The sequence below is a fragment of the Tasmannia lanceolata genome, unplaced genomic scaffold (assembly GCF_043159265.1).
Source record: "Tasmannia lanceolata isolate RefF3 unplaced genomic scaffold, GAP_Taslan_0.1 ptg000015l, whole genome shotgun sequence".
NCBI classification, from domain to species: Eukaryota; Viridiplantae; Streptophyta; class Magnoliopsida; order Canellales; family Winteraceae; genus Tasmannia; species Tasmannia lanceolata.
Window position 1 is genome coordinate 17,750,026 of NW_027518692.1, and position 23,338 is coordinate 17,773,363.

The window sequence follows — 23,338 nt, forward strand, 5'->3', positions numbered from 1 at the left end:
AAATCCTTACTATACTAAAAGTGAGAATCCTATATTTTTCGTCCCGCCTTAATTTCCGTCAAAGTTCCAAGTATGTCCTTTTTCACTACTTCTTTTTGGTCATTTTCGCTTCTCATATGCCCTTGCACATGAGTTAAAAAAAGACGCCATGTGTCTCTTTTTATGCCTCTTTTGCCCGTAATTGTCATAATTTTATAAAATTCTTTGTACTTTTTCCCGTAATTGTCATATTTTATTACACTCTTTCGATATTTTTTTTTCTCGTAATTTTGCTACTTTGCTTCAATTTTCCCGTAATTTTTCATTTAAAACTTTGTAACAGCATGATTGTTATTTATTGCTATTATGTATTGCTAGCCACCTTTGCACACATCGTACTTCTGCCAATCTTTGCAGCAAAGATGGGCCTCGGCGAAGGTGGCTAGCAAATCTCTATAAAATGAATTTTATCTTAAAAAAAAGGTCAAAATTCCGGTTGACCCGCAAGGGCCGGGTGCAGGTCCTAGCCCAATGACCCATAAAATTTTTCGGGTGATTTTGACCTGGCCCGTTTGACCAGTTTCCCCATGATTTAGAGGGAAATGATGTGATTATCAGAGTTTTTATATAGTGTATGTCCTGATAGTGAGTATAAATTTTGGTTGACCCGCGGGTCAACCCGGCCTGCACTGCTCGGGTGCAGGTCCTAGCCCAATGACCCATAAAATTTCCGGGTGATTTTGACCTAGCCCGTTTGACCCGTTTCCCCATGATTTAGAGGGAAATGATATGATTATGAGAGTTTTTATATACTGTAAGTCTTGATAGTGAGTATTTTTTTTGCAAAAGTGTTGTATGGCTTACATCCTAGGATGGTCCAAACCATCCATTTCATGGGCCACAATGTAAGTAGGTTGTGTGCCAAAATTCATTTCCATAGGATAATTACAACCCTCCAACCAATAAATGTTTCCTAAATATGTCGTTCCTCTATAGACTGCAGGGCTAGGATCATCGCATGGAAATGTGTTTTTTGGGAACACCTTATCTACGATGTGGCCCATCAATTGGACGGTTTGGATCACCATATGGTGTAAGTTATACAGTACTGTTTTTTTTAATAGGGAGTGTAAGAAATATATTTTTGGTTTGCAGGCTTTGTCACAAAATTCTTGTTAGAATATATATGGTGTAAGCCCATGTAGGGAAGTATTTTTTAATACGCTGGTAGGGGTCCTCGCAAAAGCCGAACTTACCTATCAAAAAAGAAAAAAATGTACTGAATATTTTACGCCCTACACAATAGGATGATCCAAACAGTCCATTTTCGGGTGATTTTGACCGAACACTAGAAAATTACCAAGAAAAGTAAATTTCACTGAAATAGTTTTTCTAATCCTAACAGCACCTCGCGTAGGGAGAGGGGGATGGATGTAGGGCAAATAATATTATGCAAAATGAAAATAATATTTTCCATGAAAAGTTTTTCCATTCTGTAAACCAGAATCCATGGAAAATGTGTTTACCAAACAATGGAAAATTCAATTTTCACGGGAACAAAATTCTGGGAAAATTTTTCCCTACATCCAAACACAGTCCCTGTTGCCTGTTACGAATTTCTGATTGCCCTAGTTTTCGTATTACCACGGGGAAAGCTCACCGGAAACAAAATGCATGATCCGGTGGATATTCGGAACCTTCCGATCGATATTACTTTTTCTCGTCTTGGAGGTGAAAATTCTTCACTTTTTCCATCATCGATCCAATTTCTCTTTTTTTTTCCCCAATCGATTGTCTGAATATTTCCCCAATCAGTTGTCTGAATAAAACAACTGATTGCAGACAACTGATTGGGGAAATCTTTTTTTTTTTCGTTCTTTATTAATCATTTTTCTCGAACGAATTTGAAGAATGGCTTGTGGATCGGAAAAAGATCCCGTCAGATTGGCGCAAGCGTCTGAACTCCGTGAGAGCTCGGATTTCGTCTGCTTTTTCATCGTTGCCCAAGGATTTGGATCCGTTTTTCCAAACCCTAGATTCCGAAGGTAATATTTTTTTTTTCCCAAAATTATCTTGTACTGATTTAGTTATTTTAATTGTTCTCTTTTTGATGGTTTATTGAATTTGGGTTGATCGATCGGATCATTTAAAAGAGGCCAACATTTCTAAGTGGAATTGTGTGATTTTCAATGTTGCTGCATATATATATATATATATATATATATATATATATATATATAGAGAGAGAGAGAGAGAGAGAGAGAGAGAGAGAGAGAGAACGGTTCCTACACATATGTGTAGAGAGTTCTCTACACACTAGCTTAAAATACAATGGGGGCCCACATTGTTTGGGTGATCCAAGCCATCCATTTTAAAGGCCCTCACATAGATAGGGTGTCTACAAAAAATCAGATCCATAGGATCATCCCAACCCTACGATTTGTGGAGGTAAAATGGATGTCTTTAAACCTTCACAAATTAGTCCATTTTTTGCCTCCACAGTTCGAATGGTTAGGATGATCCTATGGATCTGATTTTTTGTGGACACCCTATCTATGTGAGGGCCTTAAAAATGAATGGTTTGGATCACCCAAATAATGTGGCCCCCACTGTATTTTAAGCTAGTGTGTAGATAACTTATCTACACATGTGTGTAGGAACTGTTCTCTCATATGTATATATATATATATATATATATATATATATATATATATATATTTTTTTTTTTGTAATCTTTCTAACCCTATGTGTTGAGTAAATTTCTTCTGAAATTCGATTTTAAGAATGCACGGGAGGTTCATTAATGGTCTGCTAGATTTTGGTGTTTTGGTTAATGTGCTTTCAGTTATCTAAATGGAATGCTCCACCATGAGTTGGTTATGCTTTTTCTCAGTGACTTGGAGATTTGAGAATTGGTTTTAGATGTAAAAGAGAACATATAAGAGCGGGGTTTGAAAATAAAGCTTTCAATAACATTTAATCGAACTTGCTTCAAAGGAAGCGGAAAAAAACAGACTTCTAAAAATTAAGGGGAAAAAAGATTCATGAACATTGAGCAAGATAGAATTTCTAGATACCCATTTGTATGAGTACATAGTTTCCTGATACGTTGTAAAAAAACACAGTAATTTTCTGAAATGACAATCCTCGCAGTACATTTTACATCTAGAATGGCTTGAACGCTACCAACTACCAATAAGCCACCACCATCTCTGTCAACTTCATTTTCCTTATTATTCCCCTTGCAACAACAAGGAAGCAACATTTCCATCAGCTCGTACTTGAAAACTGATGTGAATCCATGACAACCAGTGGAAAGAGTAGAAAATCAAGATCAAGAACAAGAAGCAAAATATCTATCACAAACAAACAATATATAACATCGTTGATGATATCAAGGAATCACCATGGGACTCTACTTAGATCCTTCAACCACTGGATTACTTTCTGAGGATTTCTTTCATTGATCAAGGGCTCAAGAAGGAGAGGGGCCTAAACTTCAACCCTCAGATCTAAAGGCTCTAGATCTCTGCCATGTTAGAGTAAGTGATCCTTGCATGCCCAGAACAGGCTATTTTTTGTCATCACATCATGATCCCAAATGATGTGATTCGATTGAACAGTGTGGCAGACAGGCTGGCCAGGGATGGTGTGGGGAAACATGGGTTGGAGATGTTTGATTTCCTACCTCCCAGATCTTTTTCTTCCTTTTCTTTGTATCTTGTTTGTTTCTTCCATTGCATTTCCTTTGTAATTCGGTTGACCACCTTGGTCTTCCCTTTTCTTTTTGAGTGAATCTGCTACCATTCCAAGAAAAAAAAAATCATTATCCCAAATGATACCTTTTAGACCAACCAGACCATGGTTCCCATAGATAGACCCCTTGAAGTTTAGCTTAAAGGAACTTAGAGGGAGAGTCACCACCTAGGTGTCTGACTGTCCTCAGATAAAGAGTTGTACTTATAAAACTCTTGTGTAGCCGAAATAGAATCCTTTACTACTAAAAGGGAAAATCCCCTGAAAAATCGTCTGCGTCTTTCCTGCTATTTCCGTATGCGTCCCGCCTTAATTTCCATGAAACTCCCAAGTATGTCCTTTTTCACTACTTCTTTTTCGTCATTTCCGCTTCTCATATGCCCTTCCACAAGAGTTAAAAAAAAGAAGCCAGCTGTCTCCTTTTTGGCTTTTTTGTTCGTAATTGTCATAATTTTTCAATTTTATTTGTAGTTTTGGCTGTAATTGTCATATTTTAGTACCCTCGTTCGGTATTTTTTTCGTAATTTTTCTGCTTTGCTTCCATTTTCCCGTAATTTTTCATTTAAAACTTAGTACCCGCGCATGATTATTATTTATTGCTAGCCACCTTTGCACAAACCGTACTTCGCAGCAAAGGATGGGCGAACAAGCAGAAAAGTACGCTTGGCGAAGGTGGCTAGCATATCCCTATAAAAAAAATCTTAAAAACATACGTCAAAAAACTGGTTGACCCGCGGGCCGGGTGCGGGTCCAAGCCCAATGACCCGTAAAATTTCTCGCGTCACTTTGACCCGGCCAGTTTGACCCGTTTCCCCATGATTTAGAGGGAAATGATGTAATTATGAGAGTTTTTATATATAGTGTAAGTCCTTACAGTGAGTATTGTTCTTCAAAAGGCACTGTATGGCTTACATCTTAGGATGATCCAAACCGTCCATTTGATGGGCCACAATGTAAGTAGGTTGTGTGCCAAAATTCATTTCCATAGGATAATTACAACACTCCAATCAATAAATGTTTCCTAAATATGCCGTTCCCCTATAGACTGCATGGCTAGGATCATCGCATGGAAATGTGTTTTGTGGGAACATCCTATTTACGATGTAGCCCATTAATTGGACGGTTTGGATCATCTTATGGTGTAAGTTATACAGTACTTTTTTTAAAATAGGGAATGTAAGAAATATGTTTTTGGTTTGCAAGCTTTGTCACAAAATTCTTGTATATATATGGTGTAAGCCCATGTAGTGAATTATTTTTTAATAAGCCGGTAGGGGTCCCCTCAAAACCCCAACTTACCTATCAAAAATTGGAGTGAATATTTTACCGCCTACACCATAGGATGATCCAACCGTCCATTTGATCATTCCGAAATGATGATCGCATCCCTACAATCTATAGATAAATGACATAATTTGGAAACCCCGCAACTGTGTTGGGATCATCCTATGGAAATGATTTTTGGCATATAACCTATGGTGTAAGTCCGTACAATCAAGTATTTTTCAAAAGAATCGTACGGCTTGTATCATAGGATGATCCAAACCGTCCATTTAATGGGCCACAGTATAAATTGATTGTTCCCAAAAAATAATTACATATGATAATTCCATGCCCTTCTTGTAGAAAAACTTCCTACTGTATCCTATTAGCTGGGGGCATTTAAGTCATTTTGATGCTAGAAGTTTCTCGGAATGAGAAATGATTTGAGGGTACAATCGTCAATTGCATACGAAAAGTACGGACATATGGTACCTGTCTATGACAATTATGAAAAAAAGCTACCAAAAAGAGGTATAGACATATGACAATGACGAAAAAACTACGTTATATGACGCATTCGGGACAAGTTACAAAATATTGACGGATGCCGAGCACCTGAAGAGGAACAACAATTATGGAAACCTCTATCGATTGGGGGGCTACGATCAGCCTATGGAAATGATTTTACGGGCACAACCGATTGATGTTGTGTTCCATCACATGGACGGTTTGGATCAACCTATAACCCTCTATAGATCGGAGGGTTAGGATCAACCTATGGAAATTATTTTTAGGGCACAACCTATTTAGGCAGTGGCCCATCTAATGGACGGTTTGGATCATCCTATGGTACGGGCCATACCGTACATTTTAACAAAGTGAGGAGTGCGATCATCAAAATACGGTGAGTAGTGTCATTATAAAATATGGCAGTGAGGACATTAGCACTATATATAATTTGAAACCATCGATGTTCTTGGATATTCCCACACGGGTCGGGTTCAACCCGAATTTGGGTTGGGTCGGGTTAAGATTTTTCGCAAATCGGGTTGGGTTGGGTTGGGAAAAATCAACCCGAATTGGAAATCGGGTTGGGTCGGGTTGGGTTGTCGGGCAACCCGACCCGACCCGAAACCCGAATTTGGGTTCCATCTGAAGAAGTTCTGTATATGTGTTTTTCTTTTTCAACATTGAAATAGTCTCCACAGTCCACAATGGAGGGTTTGGATAATCCTGTGGTGCGGGCCATACCGTACTTTAATCAAGTGAGGACTGTGATCATCAAAATATAGTATTGCGGATAACATTTCCCTTTGTTAATTGTTAGTCCCTGTTTGTTTTGGATTTTGAGAACCGATTGTGAGTTAAAAATTGATTATTGGTGACTCACTATTGGTTCCCAAAATCCAAAACAACCCGGCTTGAGTTGAGGTGGTCAACAATTGGTACCATATCAAATTGGGTCAACCCGACCCAACCCAGCCCGAATTGGAAATCAGGTTGGGTTGGGTTGAACCCAGCCGGGTTGGACACCGGGTTGGGTTGGAAAAATGGGTTCCTTGGGTTGGCATCAACCCGACCCGAGTTACACCCCTAACGATGACGAAAAAACTACTTTTCCTTATTCACTATGTGAGGGTCAAATTACGGAAAGTTTGATATTACGAATGCAGGACACCTGTAAAAATATTGACGAATTCCGGGCACCTTAAGAGGACAACAATTATGGAAACCTCTATAGCTTGGAGGGCTAGGATCAGCCTATGGAAATGATTTTACAGGCACAACCTATTTATGTTGTGTTCCATCACATGGACGGTTTGGATCAACCTATGATGTGGTCTGTACAATTCTTTGTCGGCCCGTGCATCCCACGGGGCCCTTGCCTTCAATGCTGCAATGTTCCTGCCATTTCACTAAGTCGGATTTGTCTAGGGTACTTTCGCCATTTCACTGCTGCAATGTCCCTGCCATTTGCTATGTTATTTGTGGGAATTCTTATTTCTGTATATTTTTTTATTTCTCAGTCGGAAATCCTGATCAGGTGCCTATGGTTTTCAAAAGAAAATCTGAATAGACTGTATAATATCTATTCTAAATTGATTTACATTTTATTCTTATCAATCTTAGTAGGTAAAATTGTTACTAAGAGCCCAGTCTCTCCGATGGATCAAAAGCTTCGGGAAGAGTTGTGCGTGTTCTGCTGATGTTTTGAAATAGGGTTTGGAGATTTTTATCATGCTTTTTGTTCTTTGGTTCTTAGAAACTGCTAGATAGTGAGATCTTGTTCGGTGGTGGAAGTTGGCAATTGGAGAATTGCATGTTGATAGGTTGCTGAAATGATAGAATTAGGTTCTGCTGGAACTATCATTATGATTTGATTTTTTATAGATTCGAAACTTGATGCAGATTTGCTTAGGTTTGTGATATGTATATGATACGTTTACAGTCTTATCTCTCTGTCTCTCAAACACTCTCTCCTCCTTGCAAAAAAATATCCCCTTTCTTTCAAGAAGAATGCTGAATTGAAGGGAGCCTCTGGAAAAACTCAGTTTCAGGCAAACATTCGATCCATGCCACCCCACAACATTTATTTCTTCCTCCAATAAATCAGAGAAGTTTATTTGTTCTTTCAAAGAATTTTTTTCCCTGTTTCTTCTACTAATTGATCATGTTGCCATTTCTTTGATTATTCTAATATAAAATTTCTTCTGAAATTAACAATAATTACGTAGTAATATTGAACAATATTTTTAAAAAGTTATACTAATTCATTAATAAATATTGAAATAAACAAATTGTAAAATACCTTAGTGGCACGTGTGGTGCACGTGCATATTTTACTAGCAAACAAATTTCAAACTTAAATCCAAGCCCAAAATAAAATCAAGCGCATACCTCAGTAGAAGACAAGGATAGCATAATATAGTGCTGCCTCAAATAGAAATCAACGGAGAAAAGAGTACAATTGGTCCAGGCTAGGAAGAGAGAAAAGAAGAAGAGAAGAAGTAGAAGTAGAAGGGAAGAAATTGGGAGGAGAAGGTGAACTCAAATCAATAATCAATCAATTAACCATCAAAACTAGTGAAAAAATCACACATCAACCTATATATAGGCAACTTCCAATAATAAAAGACTAAAAAATGCCAAATAATCCCCAACATAAAACAATAAAAATATCAAAAATATCCCTATGACCCCCCCCTCCCCCCGGCGAGTGCGGCTCCGCCTAGAATAAGTCCACAATAGATGTCTATGATTCCCATACTCCCCCTGCTGAAAAGAACTCTCATCCGGAGAGTGAAGAGTGTGGTACTGCTCCAAGATGCCGGGGTCTAAATGACGAAACTCCTCCTCTGTAAGAGAAATAGCGTGGGAATCTGGTTGACGATGCCACCTGACAAGATAGCACTGAAATCTAACCTGGTACGTAACGATCTCATCAGCAAGTACAACATTGATCTGGTTGGTAGGAGGCACTAGGAACCGGCGGAACCACATGCACTGGGCTGGACCAGAAGAGCTGACAGTGTGACCTGTAGAAACATTCGTCGGCATAGTAGGAGGCTTGATGGTACCCTAAGTTATGAATTCCGTTTCGTTCGCCGTTTCGTTTTGGCTACCGAAATGTAACGTTTTGGTGTTTCGTCCGTTTCGTTCGGCGTTTCGTTCCGTTACGATGAGGGATTTTTTTTTTAATAGTTAAAAATATGAAAAAAAATCAGAAATTGTGAGAAAAATAGAAGAAACAATTAATTGAACAAAATATGTAGAAGATCCAACATTTACTTAAAGGAAAATCACTATCAGCTGAAATGCCTGTGTTGATCAACATGTTGACCAGTGTGTTGACCGGTGCGTTGACCAATGCCTGACAAGATGAAAAATTTTTAGAGACCAAATTATGAGACTTTTTTTACCGGACTTTTGGGATTTAATAATGTTTAGACATGATAGATTTTATGAATTTTTAAAATTAGAAAAATACCCCATCGTTTGGAAGTAAGGATTTTGACCCGACCCATTTTTTTTTGAATTTTTTACTAGAACTGGAAAGTTGACTTTTTATCCTTTTAGATTTGGGTCTTGAAACTATTTTTAGTAGATCCAGATGGGGGGTATTCCCTTATTACATGTAAATCTTAAGTAAATTTACTTAAAGAGTAATGCTACGGAAACCGAGAATAGGACCTAGAAGGGGACCCATCAAATTGATTCACGCCACAACATCACAAGTGACGTGAGCAAACCCTTCATTTTAGGAAAATCTGAAAAAGTAAGTTTTTTTTTTTTTTTTTTTCAACATGTGGCATACTCATTGTAGGTCCCCTGTTAGGTCCTATTCTCGGTCTCCATATCATTTTCCTTACTTAAATGACTTTACATGTAAATATAAGGAAGAAGAAGAGAGAACCAGGGAGCAGAAACAGGAAGAAGGAACATGAAGAGAAGAAAAAAAAAAGGATTTGGGGAATTCCGGACGAAACAACACATTCCGCCTGTTCCGTCCGGAATTCCGGATTCCGGTGAAATTCCAGATGGAACGACCGGAATGGACCGGAATTCCGACCAGAATGGAATATATGGCCGTTCCGTTCTGGATTTCGGCCCGGAACCGGAATTCCGGTCCATTCCGGCCGGAACGGAACGGAACGGAATTTATAACATAGATGGTACCTTGATATAGGATAAGATCTTTTATATTGAAGACGAGTCTACTATTCATATTAGTAGGTAAGTCTATTAAATATGCGTTAGAACCGTACTTACGAAGATACGAAAAGGTCCAATGGCTCTAGCATGTAACTTTTTGAATGAGTGACAAGGATAGTGCTCACGACGTACACGAACCATTACATAGTCCCATTCATTAAATTTAAGGTTCTTACGATGTACATCAGCAGTTGGTTGAACATAAACATTACTCATAGCAATCCTATGACTTTTACCAGCTAGTGCTGGGTGAAGGAATCGACTGACTCAGATGGACAAGTATTAGGTGGTAATGGTACAAGGTCAATGGGCTGGCGAGGGGTGACTCCATGAACACTCTCGAAGGTGGTAGTTGGTACACTGCATATTGGCAAGGGAGGTGTGGAGTAGCTTATTGGGTAGATTTTGATTATCCTGGGTATTCCCGGCCAAACTCATTGTGTATTGGCCCTTTTCTTCAACCTAAATGAAGACTGTAATGGCCCTTTTCTTCAAACTAAATGAAGGTCCTTAAAGTCTCATCAAACATGGTGGCATTACATACACATACCACACATGACATCAATCTCCATTTTATACACCATAAATACAACACCACAACACAAAAAAATGTGGGAAGAAGATGTTGGTTGTCGGATCCAAGGGCGCACTGCTCTTTGAATGGATGGCGGAAGGAGTTAAGGATGCTCATTGCATCTTGTGCCAAGAATTGGATGGATAGAGGAGTGCTCACTGCACCTTCACAATGTAGGAGATCCACTATCTCACTACCATGGTCGGCTGCACTAGCCAAATTATCTTCAATACATGGATAGGGTAATCAAGCATGGCTCTCTCATTCTAAGTGAAGGACTTATATTAAGAAAAGGGGGTGCTCATATCAGTTCCACCCGAAGGCAAAACAGTCCAAAAGTATGACTATCTCGCACTCAAAAGCGAGGGTGCTCATTTCAATTTTGTCCCAAGGAGAAATAGTACAAAAGAGAGGGTGTTGATATCATTTTTGGCTGCTAGATGGTCCCTTGGTCCCATTCCCTAAAGAGGGACCCCCACTCCAAAGTCCCCACAAGTGGGGCAACTCTTCTCGATCCTGCTCCACGGATGATACCCAAACACATAAAAGGGCCTCCATACGCCCCCCCAATCCCTTTATTGCCATTCGATCCACAACACTCGATCAATGTTCCTGAAAGGGAACATTACAACATTGACCTATTGGAGTGTTGGTTGTTGGTTCCTTGGAAGAAGAAAGGAAAGATTCTATGGGATGTATCTCTCTCAGCAACTATTTGGGTTCTTTGGAAAGAGAGAAATGCTCGAGTTTTCAAAGGAAAAGGAAAGAATTCTTCCTCCCTTTACTCCAAAGTGATTGCTATATCGATCTTGTGAAGATCCTTCCCAGCTTCAGATTCGTATCTATAGCTGACTTGAGGAAGGGGTGGAAGGAGATTTGTTTTAATTCAGCGGAGAGGTCCATGATATTGCAGTAATGGAAACCTCCCGCCCCAGGCCTAGTGAAGCTCAATTTTGACGATTCTAGTTCGAGGAACCCAGGGCCGGCAAGGATTGGGGGAGTACTAAGAGATGAAATGGGGTCAGTGAGATGGGCCTTCGTGGGTCTCATTGGAGTCATAGATTCTAGTGGGGCGGAAGTGCGAGCGGTGCATCAGGGCATAACAACATTGACGTATTGGAGTGTTGGTTGTTGGTTCCTTGGAAGAAGAAAGGAAAGATTCTATGGGATGTATCTCTCTTAGCAACTATTTGGGTTCTTTGGAAAGAGAGAAATGCTCTAGTTTTCAAAGGAAAAGGAAAGAATTCTTCCTCCCTTTACTCCAAAGTGATTGCTATATCGATCTTGTGAAGATCCTTCCCAGCTTCAGATTCGTATCTATAGCTGACTTGAGGAAGGGGTGGAAGGAGATTTGTTTTAATTCAGAGGAGAGGTCCATGATATTGCAGTAATGGAAACCTCCAGCCCCACGCCTAGTGAAGCTCAATTTTGACGATTCTAGTTCGAGGAACCCAGGGCCGGCAAGGATTGGGGGAGTACTAAGAGATGAAATGGGCTCAGTGAGATGGGCCTTCGTGGGTCTCATTGGAGTCATAGATTCTAGTGGGGCGGAAGTGCGAGCGGTGCATCAGGGCATAACGTTATTGGAGAAGGAATCCATGGATAAAGTAATGGTGGAAGGAGACTCTCAACGTCATTAGATGGCTTAGGGGATCTCATACTTATCCATTAACGTTTGCACTATTCTTTGATGAGATTCATGATCGGGTGGGAGACTCTTTGATCTCTGTTCAGCATGCTAGAAGGTCTGCGAATGGAGTTGCAGATAGGCTAGCTAGGGAGGGGGTATCCAAGGATGTTCTGGAGTTGTTCGACTTTCTCCCCCCTTGAGATACCCTTATCTGAGTTCTTATCTCCTTTGTGATTCCTTCCTTGTGTGTCTGTTCGTTCTTTCTTCTTGTATTGACCATCTCTGTCGTTTTGTTGATTAATGAAATTTTTTACCATTCAAAAAAAAAAAAAAAAAGATTTTACCCCGGCAGCTGTCTTGATGTATATCTAAAATATGTTCTCAGCAAAGGCAATTTGTTTTTAGAATTTCAGTTTCCTTTCTACAGGTTTTACCCTGATGACTAGAGATTTCAGAAGTTCCTACTTTAACCCAGTGCTAGCTACTTTTCATTTTATATATTATGACTAACAAATCATGCTGTTACATAACCATGATATTCCATTGTGAAATATATTTTGGCATTTTGTTAACTGATCTAGTACAATGCAGCTCATTTCTCTGATGGCCACCATATTGTTTTCAGTGATTGGATATAGTGAAGCGAAGAAAGTATATGATATTCTCTCGAAATCAACCCCAGAAAGTCGGAATATTTTCGGGTGGCTTTCAGGTTCTGCTGTAAGATCCGTGAAGACACTCTTGTTCTTTGGTCACTCATGCATCATCCTTTCCCACTCTCTTCTCATATCATCCGTTCCTTTGATTTGTTAATCTCATGTATATGGCATCTTGACAGGGTGAATGGGAGTCCATTGTGCGAGCTTTTGAGAAGGATTATATTTATCTTGGCGAGGCGGCTCAAATAATGGTTCAAAATGTCAACTATGAAATGTAAACCAATCCTCTTACATTGTTGCTCACGACTTTGTTTCTAAACTAAAGAGTATGAAACATATATGTAATCTCACGAATATAATTATCGATTGACACTCTGGAAATTTGAAGTCCCTATCAGAAAAAGCAGGTTCAAAAGATTCAACAACAACTAGCAGAACTTGATCGTAAAGAAGCTGATATTAAAAGACATGCAGCTTTATCAGCAGCCAAATATGCAGAAGCTTGTCAAGAACTAGGATTGCAGGTTGGGATTTGGGCATAAATTGTGATTATGTTCCGATTTGGGATTCTATTGCACCTATTCGATGTCACAAATATTGTTCTCAGGAATTTCTCAGCAAGGAAAAAAAATCGTAGGATAGATTAATTTTTTATTTTTATTTTTTTCGGATTTATATCGTAAAAAACAATAAAAATATATTATTTAAAAATATATAAATATATAGGGAAAACTATTTCTGAGCTCGAGCGCAGACAGCTTATCTGCGCTCGACCTTTAAAAACCATGTGGGCCCACATTTTTTGGATGATCCAAAGCATTCATTTGATAAGGCCTTGCATAGATAGGGTGTGCACAAAAAATCTGTCCATTTTAACCTCCACAAATGGAAGGGTTAGGATGATCCTATGAGGCTGATTTTTTGCACACACCCTATCTATCTTTGGACCATCCAAATGAATGCTTTGGATCATCCAAAAAATGTGGGCCCACATGTTTTTTAACAAGGTTGCCAGGGCGGGAATCGAAAGCGGGATTCGATTCAGGATTCGAAAGCGGGAATCGAAGGCTCCTGGGATGGTTGGAAGCGTGAATCGTGGGTTTGCCAGAGAGTCGACGGAGATTCGTCGGGGATTCGCCGGGAGTCGCTGGGGAGTTGGGATTCGCAGGGAATCGCCTGGGAATCGGGGTTCCTATAAAGTGGGAATCGGGGTTTCCATAAATTGAGAATCGGGGTTCCCAAAATTGGGAATCGGGGTTCCGATGGAATCGATTCGGGATTCCCCAGAATCGGAGAATCGAATCGAATCACGATTCCGATTCCCCCACCCTCAGGTACGAATCCTGCTTCCCTAGTTTTTAAGGTCGAGCGCAGATAATCTATCTGCGCTTGAGCTCAGAAACAGTTTTCCCAAATATATAATCTAAGAAAAAATATAAAATAAATATATTGTAAAAAATATCGGGATACTATTGTGATACTTTCACGATATTCTATGATAAAAATGAAAATATCGATATATTTTTAAAATCTCGGGATTATTTCAGGATTTTGTCGTTTTATCAAAATGTCGCGATAAAAACATGATATTTTGAAAACATCAGAGATATTTGTGACATATAGCACCTATTGACCTTTGGTTGTTAAATTGTTCACTTTGATTTTGGTGGTATTTCCTTTAGTTAATGTGTGATTACCGCTAAACCTTAATAATTTGCTTCCTCAGGGGAAAAATGTTAAACTGGAACTTCTAGAAACTTCTAAATCTCTTCCCACCACATTCGGCAAGATTTTGGAGGTCCTAAACGGTGATTCTGTTTTAGGGGCTATGGAATATTACTCGAACTTTGTCAGAGATGCTCATACAGAGAAAGAGGTAGGTCTAATAATGGTTGTAGTTTTAAATGTTGAAGATATATAGATAGCTTGTGCTTATAGAAACATTCATACTGCCAAACACATTGCTTGCTTTGGCAACATGCAGGTGGAGGTTGTAAATTTTAGGCATGTTTTTAAATATAGTTTTTGATGGTGACTGCAGAAAACTTCGAGCATTGTGCTACCAAATCTGAAGGATCTTTATGATAACCCCCCATCTTTGAATGTCACTGTGGATCTTGAGGTCGTTGATTATCTAAAGGATCCATTAAAGCTAAACTCATCTTCCTCCTTGGCTGTGAAGCAGTTACCTGATGTGGATATTACAACTGATAATATCGATTGGGGTATTTCTGTGGATAACTCTCATATTGATTGGGACATTGGAACTGTGGAACAAATGGATGAGTTAGGCGATGGTTTGGGTCCCTATGAAATTGTTAATCCTCATGAAGATTTACAGACTTCTCCAACAGATCCCAATTTGTCAAATAAATTAGAAGACGGCTCTCTCTTAGAGATTTCTAACTCTGAGATATGCTGGGATATTAGCATTGAAAATCCTCCTGTAGAAATGCTTGAAGATGCTGTTCTGCCGGATGCAGAAATGGAAACTCACTCCTCTAGTCCAAAGTTATCAGCAAAGAATGAGAATATTGCGGAAAAAAGAAGCCAGCTTTTGGAGACAGAGTATAGGAATAAGATTCTTGATGATTTGTTTGAGGTATTTGGTGATTTAAGATATTACTTTTATTGAATTCAGTTTCTTGCGGCATGTCTTCTTTATGCTTATTTGCTTCTTAGTATCATAATATTTAGTGTTGTTTATTAAAGTCACCAGTGAGAAGAACTTTTGAATTACATTGAATTTGTGGGTTTTTATTGTTAAGTGCATTTGATCTTTTCCATAATAACTATTCCATTCAGCTAGGAGGCCATTGTATGTTGGTAGGACTTGCAACTTCCCGGATTTGATTTATGTGTTCAGCCAATCCATTATTATTTGTTTTTAGCTTTGGACTGCTTGACCTTGAAATGTTAAAAGAAAGCATGTCTTTTCTCTGGTCAAATTCCTAAAATCACGGGTGGAATTAACAGCTTTATAACCATATATGATCATTCGTTCAAACGCCGCAGAGCTATATTGGAATGATTTTGGGAGTCTGTCCGGTGCTATTGTCATGACAACAATGACCAACCAGCTGGTGGGTAACTTGAATCCAACTTATCTCACAAGTCCTTTATTAATCTGCTTTCTTGTAACTAATGAGGTTGAATTACTATTGGAAATAATAAATTGGCAAGGTGATCGAGCTCCTTCCAAGAAGGATCTAGTATGGCTAGAATTTATGAGGTTTGAGAAAGAGATTAAAAACTAATGGAAAGAGATGAAGATTAAGGGTGTAAGAATTTATAGTTTGCATGAAGCTAAAGAATCTTAAGCAAAAAGATAAGGGAATGAAAAAAAAAATGATGATGAGCTTGAGTTTAGAAAAAAAGTACTAAGCAAAATTGAAAGCTTAGATCTTATGAAAGAAACATACCTTCAATTTGACTTCGAAAGAAAGAACCTAAATATTGAATATGAAGATATTTTACGGAGGAAGGAAATAAGTGAGGCAGAAATCAAGGGAAATTTGTCCCAAGGAGATAGGAGTATCTCATTTTTTCCCACCAAATGGTGAGTATGAGGTGAAGAACAAATGCAATCAATTGCTTAGTTCAAGGAGAGGAGGCAATGGAAGGCAAGAAATGCATCAAGAATACCATAATCAATAACTTTTCCAAGTTACCAAAGAAAACGCTTGGTGGGAAGAAAATGAACCATGACATGCAAGATTCGATAGAAAGGGCTTTTGATGAAGAGGCAAGAAAGCAATATTTAGCATGAAGGGATACAACAAACAGGCCGGATGTCTTTCCAATGGCTATCTATCAAATATTTTGGGAAGGTGTTAATGAAGATCTAATGGATTTTTTTAAGGACTTTCATGAGAGGGGAAGCTTGGGAAAGGAGGTGAATGCTATCCATATCACATTAATACCAAAGAAGGCACATTGAGATAAAAGATTTTAGGCCTCTAAGCTTGGTTCATAGTGCACACAAGGTAAAGGGCCTATAATCAATTACTTTTTGGAAGTTATAAGGGAATATGGCAAGGGGACCCATTATTGCTATGCCTATTTTTCATGGCGGTGGAGGCCTTTAGGCTTCTAATAACAAAAGCTGAAGAAATAAATTTGGTGGGGGCATTTGTAGCTAGTAAGAGGTCGCCTACAATCTCTCACTTTCAATTCACGGATGACATCCTCATCGTCCTAAATAACAAAGATCGGGAAGTCAAGCACCTAACGATGATGCTGAAATGGTTTGAGTTGGTATTGGGGCTGAAGATTAAATGGTTTGGGAAAAAAGCATGGTAGATGGAATCAATGTGGAGGAGAAAGAAATAGACAGTCATGCTAAACTAGTGGGGTGTAGACAAGGTAGTTTTCCCACAACATACCTAAGACTCCCATGTGGGAATACCAGCTCCATCACTTTGGGACCTTGCCATTGAAAGAATGGAAAGAAAAATAGCTGCTTCAAAAAAGAAATATCTTTAATTTGGAGTAGAATCACACTAAGTCACTAATTAATACAACTTTTGCAAATTTACCAGTGTATTTCATGTCTTTATTCACTATTCCTTCAAAGGTGGCGGCCAAATGGGGAAATTGCAATCTGACTTCTTATGGGTAGGCAACTCAGGCAAGGAATCAAACAAGAGAATCAAGCATCTCATTAAGTGGAAGAAAGTATGCAAATAAAAAAAAACAAGGATGTGGTAACATCAAACTGAGAAACAAAGCTCTTTTGGGCAAATGGCTATGGAAGTATGGTGAAAAAAAGGTTGCCTTGTGACACAAATTTATTGGGGAAAAATATGTGGGGGAATTCTTATTTTATTTCATTTTTGTGTGTGTGTGGGCTGAGGGGCATTTTGAGAAGATTTATGGGTAGGTGAGTCAAACATTAAGTCCTGCATTTCTAGATCTATACCTTCTAGGAAGACCTAGCGAGGATTGAGAGTTTATGAATACTATGAGATAAGGGAAGATGAGTGTATTGAATGGGATATAACTCTTCGGAGGAGCTTAAAGCAATGCAAAATTGATAGATTGACTCGCCTCGTAGAGGTTCTTGATATGATTCGTCTCAAGGAAGTTATGGAATGCACTCACTGGAAGCTTTGACATGCGATGGGTATTTCCAGATTCAATTGAGAAAATCATTCTTAATTGGTATGGATGACCCTTCAGTAAATCTGTGAAAACCTTTTGGCGCTTTATCCCATATGCGATGATTTGGCATATTTGGAAATAAAGAAAGAATAGAATATTCAATGACCATCATCCGATGGGAATATTGATAACAGAAATAAAAATCGATTCCATGGGCAAAAACTGCCAACATGATGTAATCACTTCCAACCAAGAAATTCTAAGTAGTTAGAGAATCATTCTTTAGGAAAGAAGTCCTTATCTACAATGGAAACCACTACCTCATGAATGGAACTTATTTCTATTTGTCACTAATTTTTTTTTAATTTTTATTTCCGCGCTTCTTGTTTGCTTCCTTGGTGCTTCCCCAACCCTTGACTCTTCCCGCTTCTTACCTTCCCGAGAGCCCTCGCTTCCCGCTTCCTGCTTTTACTTCCCGCACTGGCAACTACGGGACTGACTGCAGAGCATCTTCTATAATTTTTTTGGTTGGTAAGCTAGATTGAACCCCGGACCTCTAGGTTGGAGAAGAAAGCCTTAACCACTAAGCTAGAGGCTCAACCCTTCATCTTCTATACTTGATTGAGAAGTTGAAAATGTTCCAAGCAACATATCAGCTCGAGGGGGTGTGTTAGAGAGTTCATGTGGCTCAATTAGTGTTTCTTTAGTCATTTTACTTACACTGCATAATATCTTCTGAGGAACATATCATCTTGAGAGGGGGGTGGGTGGGTGTTGGTTAGAGACAGAGACTTTGTGTGGCTCAATTAGTGTATTTTAGTCATTGTACACTATTATTGTATCTTTTTTCTCCTTCATTGCACCAGTTCCTTAAATTTTAAAGAGTGGTGAAGAAATTCTTCATTTTCTCAAGATCTCCTATGTGATTTGATTGTCTAGTTTGTCAATTTTGCACATGACCAAATTGATCTTCGTTCTTCGTATTTGGTTTTGAACTTTTGATCAACGTACATCTCGATCCTTTAGATTTATCATGTGGACACATCCCAACCTGCAACACATCAATCCCAGTATTGAAACTAAGGGGCTGTTTGGATACATGGATTTTAGAATCCAGGTTTTAGTCTGAAAGCGGTGTAAAATTCTGGATTTTACAATCCATTATCCTGGATTTTAAGGTAAGAAATCTAGGTTTTAGAAATCTCTCCATCCTGAGATTTCTAAAATCTGGGAACACGGGGTGATCTCCTTCTCTCTCGCTCGACGGAAAGAAGGGAGAGATCAGAAAACGATGGACGGTCTCCTCCTCCTCTCGTCTCCAATCCAGGATTTTGAGGAAGTCCAAGATTCTAAAATCCGACTATCCAAACGGCCCCTACATTTCCTCCTTGACAGTTTACTTGTTCTGATATGCTGGAGATGGTTACTTGAGCCTTTTGGGATGTCTTCCACATAATGATGCTTGAGTTTTATGTTACTCTATGAGTGATCACCTAGTTCATTTTTGGAGACCATATTCATCTTTGGCTTTGCTTAGTTTACATCTGGATCCTGTAAATTGACACATATAGACACTCCAATCTGCAACTCATCAAATGACAATATTGAAAGCAAATTCCCTTTTCAAGTTTTATGGATAAGCTGGAATCAGATGGTCATTTGATTCTTTTGGGATGTCTTTTATGTAGTTTATGTTAACTGTTCTTTTAAACCCAAAGCATCATTGTATTTGCATAGCATTGTTGCCTTACTATTTGCCTTGTGTTTAGGTCAAAGCATTTCTAAATCAACGATTGGTGGAGATGAGTAGTGAAGAAACTTCATCCCTGCAACATCAGGTTCAGGCAGTTGCTCCTTTTGTGCTGCAGCAGTATGCTTCTGATGCAATTCAGACCATGCTCTCTGAGGTGTCCTCCGCCATTTCTATGCTTACAAACAAAAAAACACGTGATATGATCATGATTCTTAACTCCAGAAGGTAATGCTTCATACTGTAGCTCGTTAACTACTTGATATTTTCTTTTGAATGTCCTTGTCACCAATTTGAGAAACTGTGGAGGACAGATTGCCTGAGGTTCTACCAATCGAATAATATTAAGAGTATTTATTGGTTAGGATTAATATCTTTGTTTTTATCTACCAAAACAAGCTCTTTCCGTTTCCTTCAATGATGAGTAAATGTGTGATGCCTCTATTTGCGTTGTTAAAATTTCATGCTTTATTATTCAATCATAAAATTCAAATCCAATCCCATGATAAATGATTCATGATTCTTGTATTTTATTTTTTGAACTGATGAAAATCCATGATTCTTTTATTCTTTACCGGGAAAAAAGAACAGTGGACTTGTACCTGACATGTCAGGGTGCCGTTAGTGATTACACTGCCTGCACCGACTATGGTACTGTGAGAGCATGATGACACAAGGTTACCTGGAACGCGGTTCGTTCCGGTACGGGGTACGGGAACGGGTACGGGGTACGATGGTAGTCCGGTACGCGGTACGATGAGGGTATATATATAATTTCATATATTTTTACAAGAATGTCATTCCATAGTACACACTACACACATTTAATACAAAAAATATAAAAACCTCGTGTATGTCATACATATTTTTTCAAAAAGAAAGTTCCCGTTGGAATATATGAATATCCTTCCATAGTCCATACTACATCCATTTAATAAAAAAATAAAAAAACCTCATGTATGCCCTACATTTTTTTTTCAAAATAAAGCTCTAGTTCCAATTCAACCCAAAATATATAAAATTTGTAGCTCTCTCCATCTCTCTTCTAGTCTATATGCATCTCTCTCTCTCTTTCTCTCCCGCGGGTCGCCGCGGTTCGTCATTTTTGGCGATCCGGGTCGTTAGTGAACTACATTTTGGATCGTGCGACCCCGGATCACGGATCGGAGGGCGGATGGTGAATCTGGTAACTATGTGATGACATGGTTGATGATTCAGCGTAGCATTTCTCTTAAATCTATGATTCTCCTTTGGAATGCTAAGAACTCTATGATTTTTTTGGATGTTATGACTTTATGATTAACTAACACTAAACGAAGGACTTCATTATTCGTAATCATTTAGTGTTAGGTTTATCTGATTGGTCTGTATAATTATATGTTTTTTTGAATGGTAACTTTTATGTTTTGTTACTATATTGAAATGTCACATCATGCTATAATTGACTAGAATTTGATGGATATATTAGGATATTGATTCAATTTCAATCATGCATTTTTCCCACCTTACAATTCGTGGGATGATTTTATGGTTCTGTTTCATTAGGCCCTGCTTCAATCCTACAATCCTATTTGATTTTCAGTGCGATCTTGGTAAATCCTTAAAGCTTCTTTGTTGTTGAGAAGTTAAATTTCCTTCTTTGTTGTTCTTAATGTTGTGGTTTCCCTCCTTGGTTGTATTTACTGTTTTACCCTTCATACATCTTCAATTTGCTTCAAGAGAAGTTGTCGTTACTTGTCACACTTGGTTATACTATTTGATTCAAGTAGGAAAGCTGGTAGTATGAGCTGTTCCAGTTTGTGAACAAGCACAAGTTCAGATTGGTGGAAGTGAGATAGGACACAGTCATGCTCGCCAATAAGACGGGCACTTTTTAAAAAAAAAATAAAAAAAATAGGAGTTAGCATCTTTGAATTGAACACCAAAGACCCTGTTCATATCGTATTGCAGATTTCTAGACAGACTAGTTTCCACATTGGAGGAAAAGAAGCACCATGAACTAAAGTTGAAAGAGAGCCTGAAGGATTTATCAGCAAGACGCATGGAGCTGCACAATGCATTATCTTCTTCCTGGCCAAAACAAGTGAGTCATAATCTGTTGCTTTTCTTTGTTATGACTTCTATAAGAAATTAGGCACAAATCCCTGAGACAACATATATCTTGGTCGTGCATTTAGGCAGAAATCCCTGTGACAACATATACCTTGGTGTTGGCCATGGACATGATGCATTGTAGTTTATATTCCTAGAAACCCACTACCCAAACCACCCACGTATATAATGTATGCATGCTATATATGGATAAATTGGAATTCTAAATTGAGGGGCGCCCTTGCATAATGGGGTGAAAGGGCGCGCCTCATTGACCAAACAACACCATCGGCATTTATTACTCTGACTTTCAGCCATAATTGCAGGGATGGTGTCTTTTGGCCAATGGGGGCGCCCTTTCACCCCATTTATGCAAGGGGGCCCTTCAGTCTAGCATACTTCATGGATATATAATATATATCATTTATAGACAAGTGGGGCCTTATGGCAAATTAGACAGTTCATTTGGTAAGGTGCACCATATAAGGACCATTTGCCAAAGAGTCCTTCCCATCAGATGATAGCATATTTTACATGGCTCGGGAATTATATAATTCCTCCATTAATGAAGCCCCAAACCCATTGGATGGAAAATTTGCTACCTACCCTACTTAAGTTTTAATATTTTTGCATGTATTCCACAAATGTCTCCATTAGATGCAAATTCAGTCCTATTTGAGTAGTTACCCTGGGTTCTCAAAATGTCCTCATTCAAGTAAATTAAGTTGCAACCTCATTAAAGGGTGTGTTCTTATTTACACCCAATTGTAATTTGAGTGCATCTGAGTCTGTTAAAAGATTGCTAATCTTATTCGGAAAGGTATTCCCTAGTATTTATGCCATCTGCTGCTGAAATCCCCATCCTATATGTTGCAAATTTGCCATGTTAAAAACCCCAGATTGCACTCAAATTGCAATTTGGGATTACATAAAAACGCACCCCTAGTGTTTATACCAAATACGTGGATTGTCTCTTGCCCCACTAGATTGCAGATTTGCAATTTTACGTGTACCATTCATTTTGGATATTCCCCACCAATTAGGTGCAAATATTATAACCTTATTTGTATCATATGTTATGGAATAATCCCACATGTTAAATTGCATGCATCAAAACATAAACGAGCTTTAAAACAAAACTAAAAGGAAACAGGAACAGCTTACGAACACCTGTAAGACTCTACATTGCATTTGGCATATTTCATATAGTATGATTTATCTAATGAAATGTCAAATGATTTCTTTTCAATTCTGAAAATTGATAGAAGTGTTCTTAATATTGCAGGAAGTGGCATTAGCAAAAACCAGGGAGCTGAAGAAGCTGTGTGAGAAGACATTGTCATCTATGTTCGATGGTCGGCCCGTAAATATTATTGGAGAAATTAATACATTGTTGAGTAACAGCACTAGTGCATAAAGTAGACATCTTACTAGGGAAACTAATCATAGTACTTTCTTTGTTGACATAAATTTTATACAGCTAAATGCAAAATGTCCAAAAAATTGGTCTCCATAATCCTTCAGTCATGACTCATTTTATTTCTCCTCAATGAAGAATAATATACTATTGTAAATTAAGTCCCTTACAAGTAACTTCCCAACAAAATCTTCTACTCATTTGTTAGGGAACTAAGGGCCAGTTTGGATACCTCATATTTTGTATTTGGATTTGGAATTGAGTTTTGAATACAAAATGAATAGATCAGCCAGCTCATGTTGAGGGAGACAGAGGGAAGGGGGTGCTTCCTATACGAGGGGAGAGGTTTGAGGAGCAAAGAGAGTGAAGGAAACTGCCACATCTGAGGATTTCCAATAACTTA

At 38.5% G+C, this 23,338-nt stretch overlaps 1 protein-coding gene across 1 annotated transcript; it reads left to right on the forward strand.

The window, feature by feature from the left end:
- Positions 1-1,496: 1,496 nt before the first annotated feature.
- LOC143845999 (CDK5RAP3 protein homolog) lies at positions 1,497-23,034 on the forward strand. Its single transcript, XM_077354402.1, has 10 exons — positions 1,497-1,710; positions 1,890-2,024; positions 12,541-12,635; positions 12,754-12,848; positions 12,963-13,098; positions 14,301-14,450; positions 14,616-15,176; positions 19,447-19,655; positions 21,378-21,510; positions 22,804-23,034. The coding sequence occupies exons 1-10, from the start codon at positions 1,512-1,514 to the stop codon at positions 22,933-22,935; spliced, it is 1,845 nt and encodes a 614-aa protein (XP_077210517.1). The 5' UTR covers positions 1,497-1,511; the 3' UTR covers positions 22,936-23,034.
- The last annotated feature ends 304 nt before the right edge of the window (positions 23,035-23,338 follow it).

Excerpts from the sequence above, each read along its gene's own strand:
- LOC143845999 (XM_077354402.1), top strand. The coding sequence starts at position 1,512 with ATGGAAAATTCAATTTTCACGGGAACAAAATTCTGGGAAAATTTTTCC. Across the intron at positions 12,636-12,753 it reads GGTGGCTTTCAGGTTCTGCT|GGTGAATGGGAGTCCATTGT; the intron begins GTAAGATCCGTG and ends GCATCTTGACAG. Across the intron at positions 12,849-12,962 it reads CAAAATGTCAACTATGAAAT|TCCCTATCAGAAAAAGCAGG; the intron begins GTAAACCAATCC and ends GGAAATTTGAAG.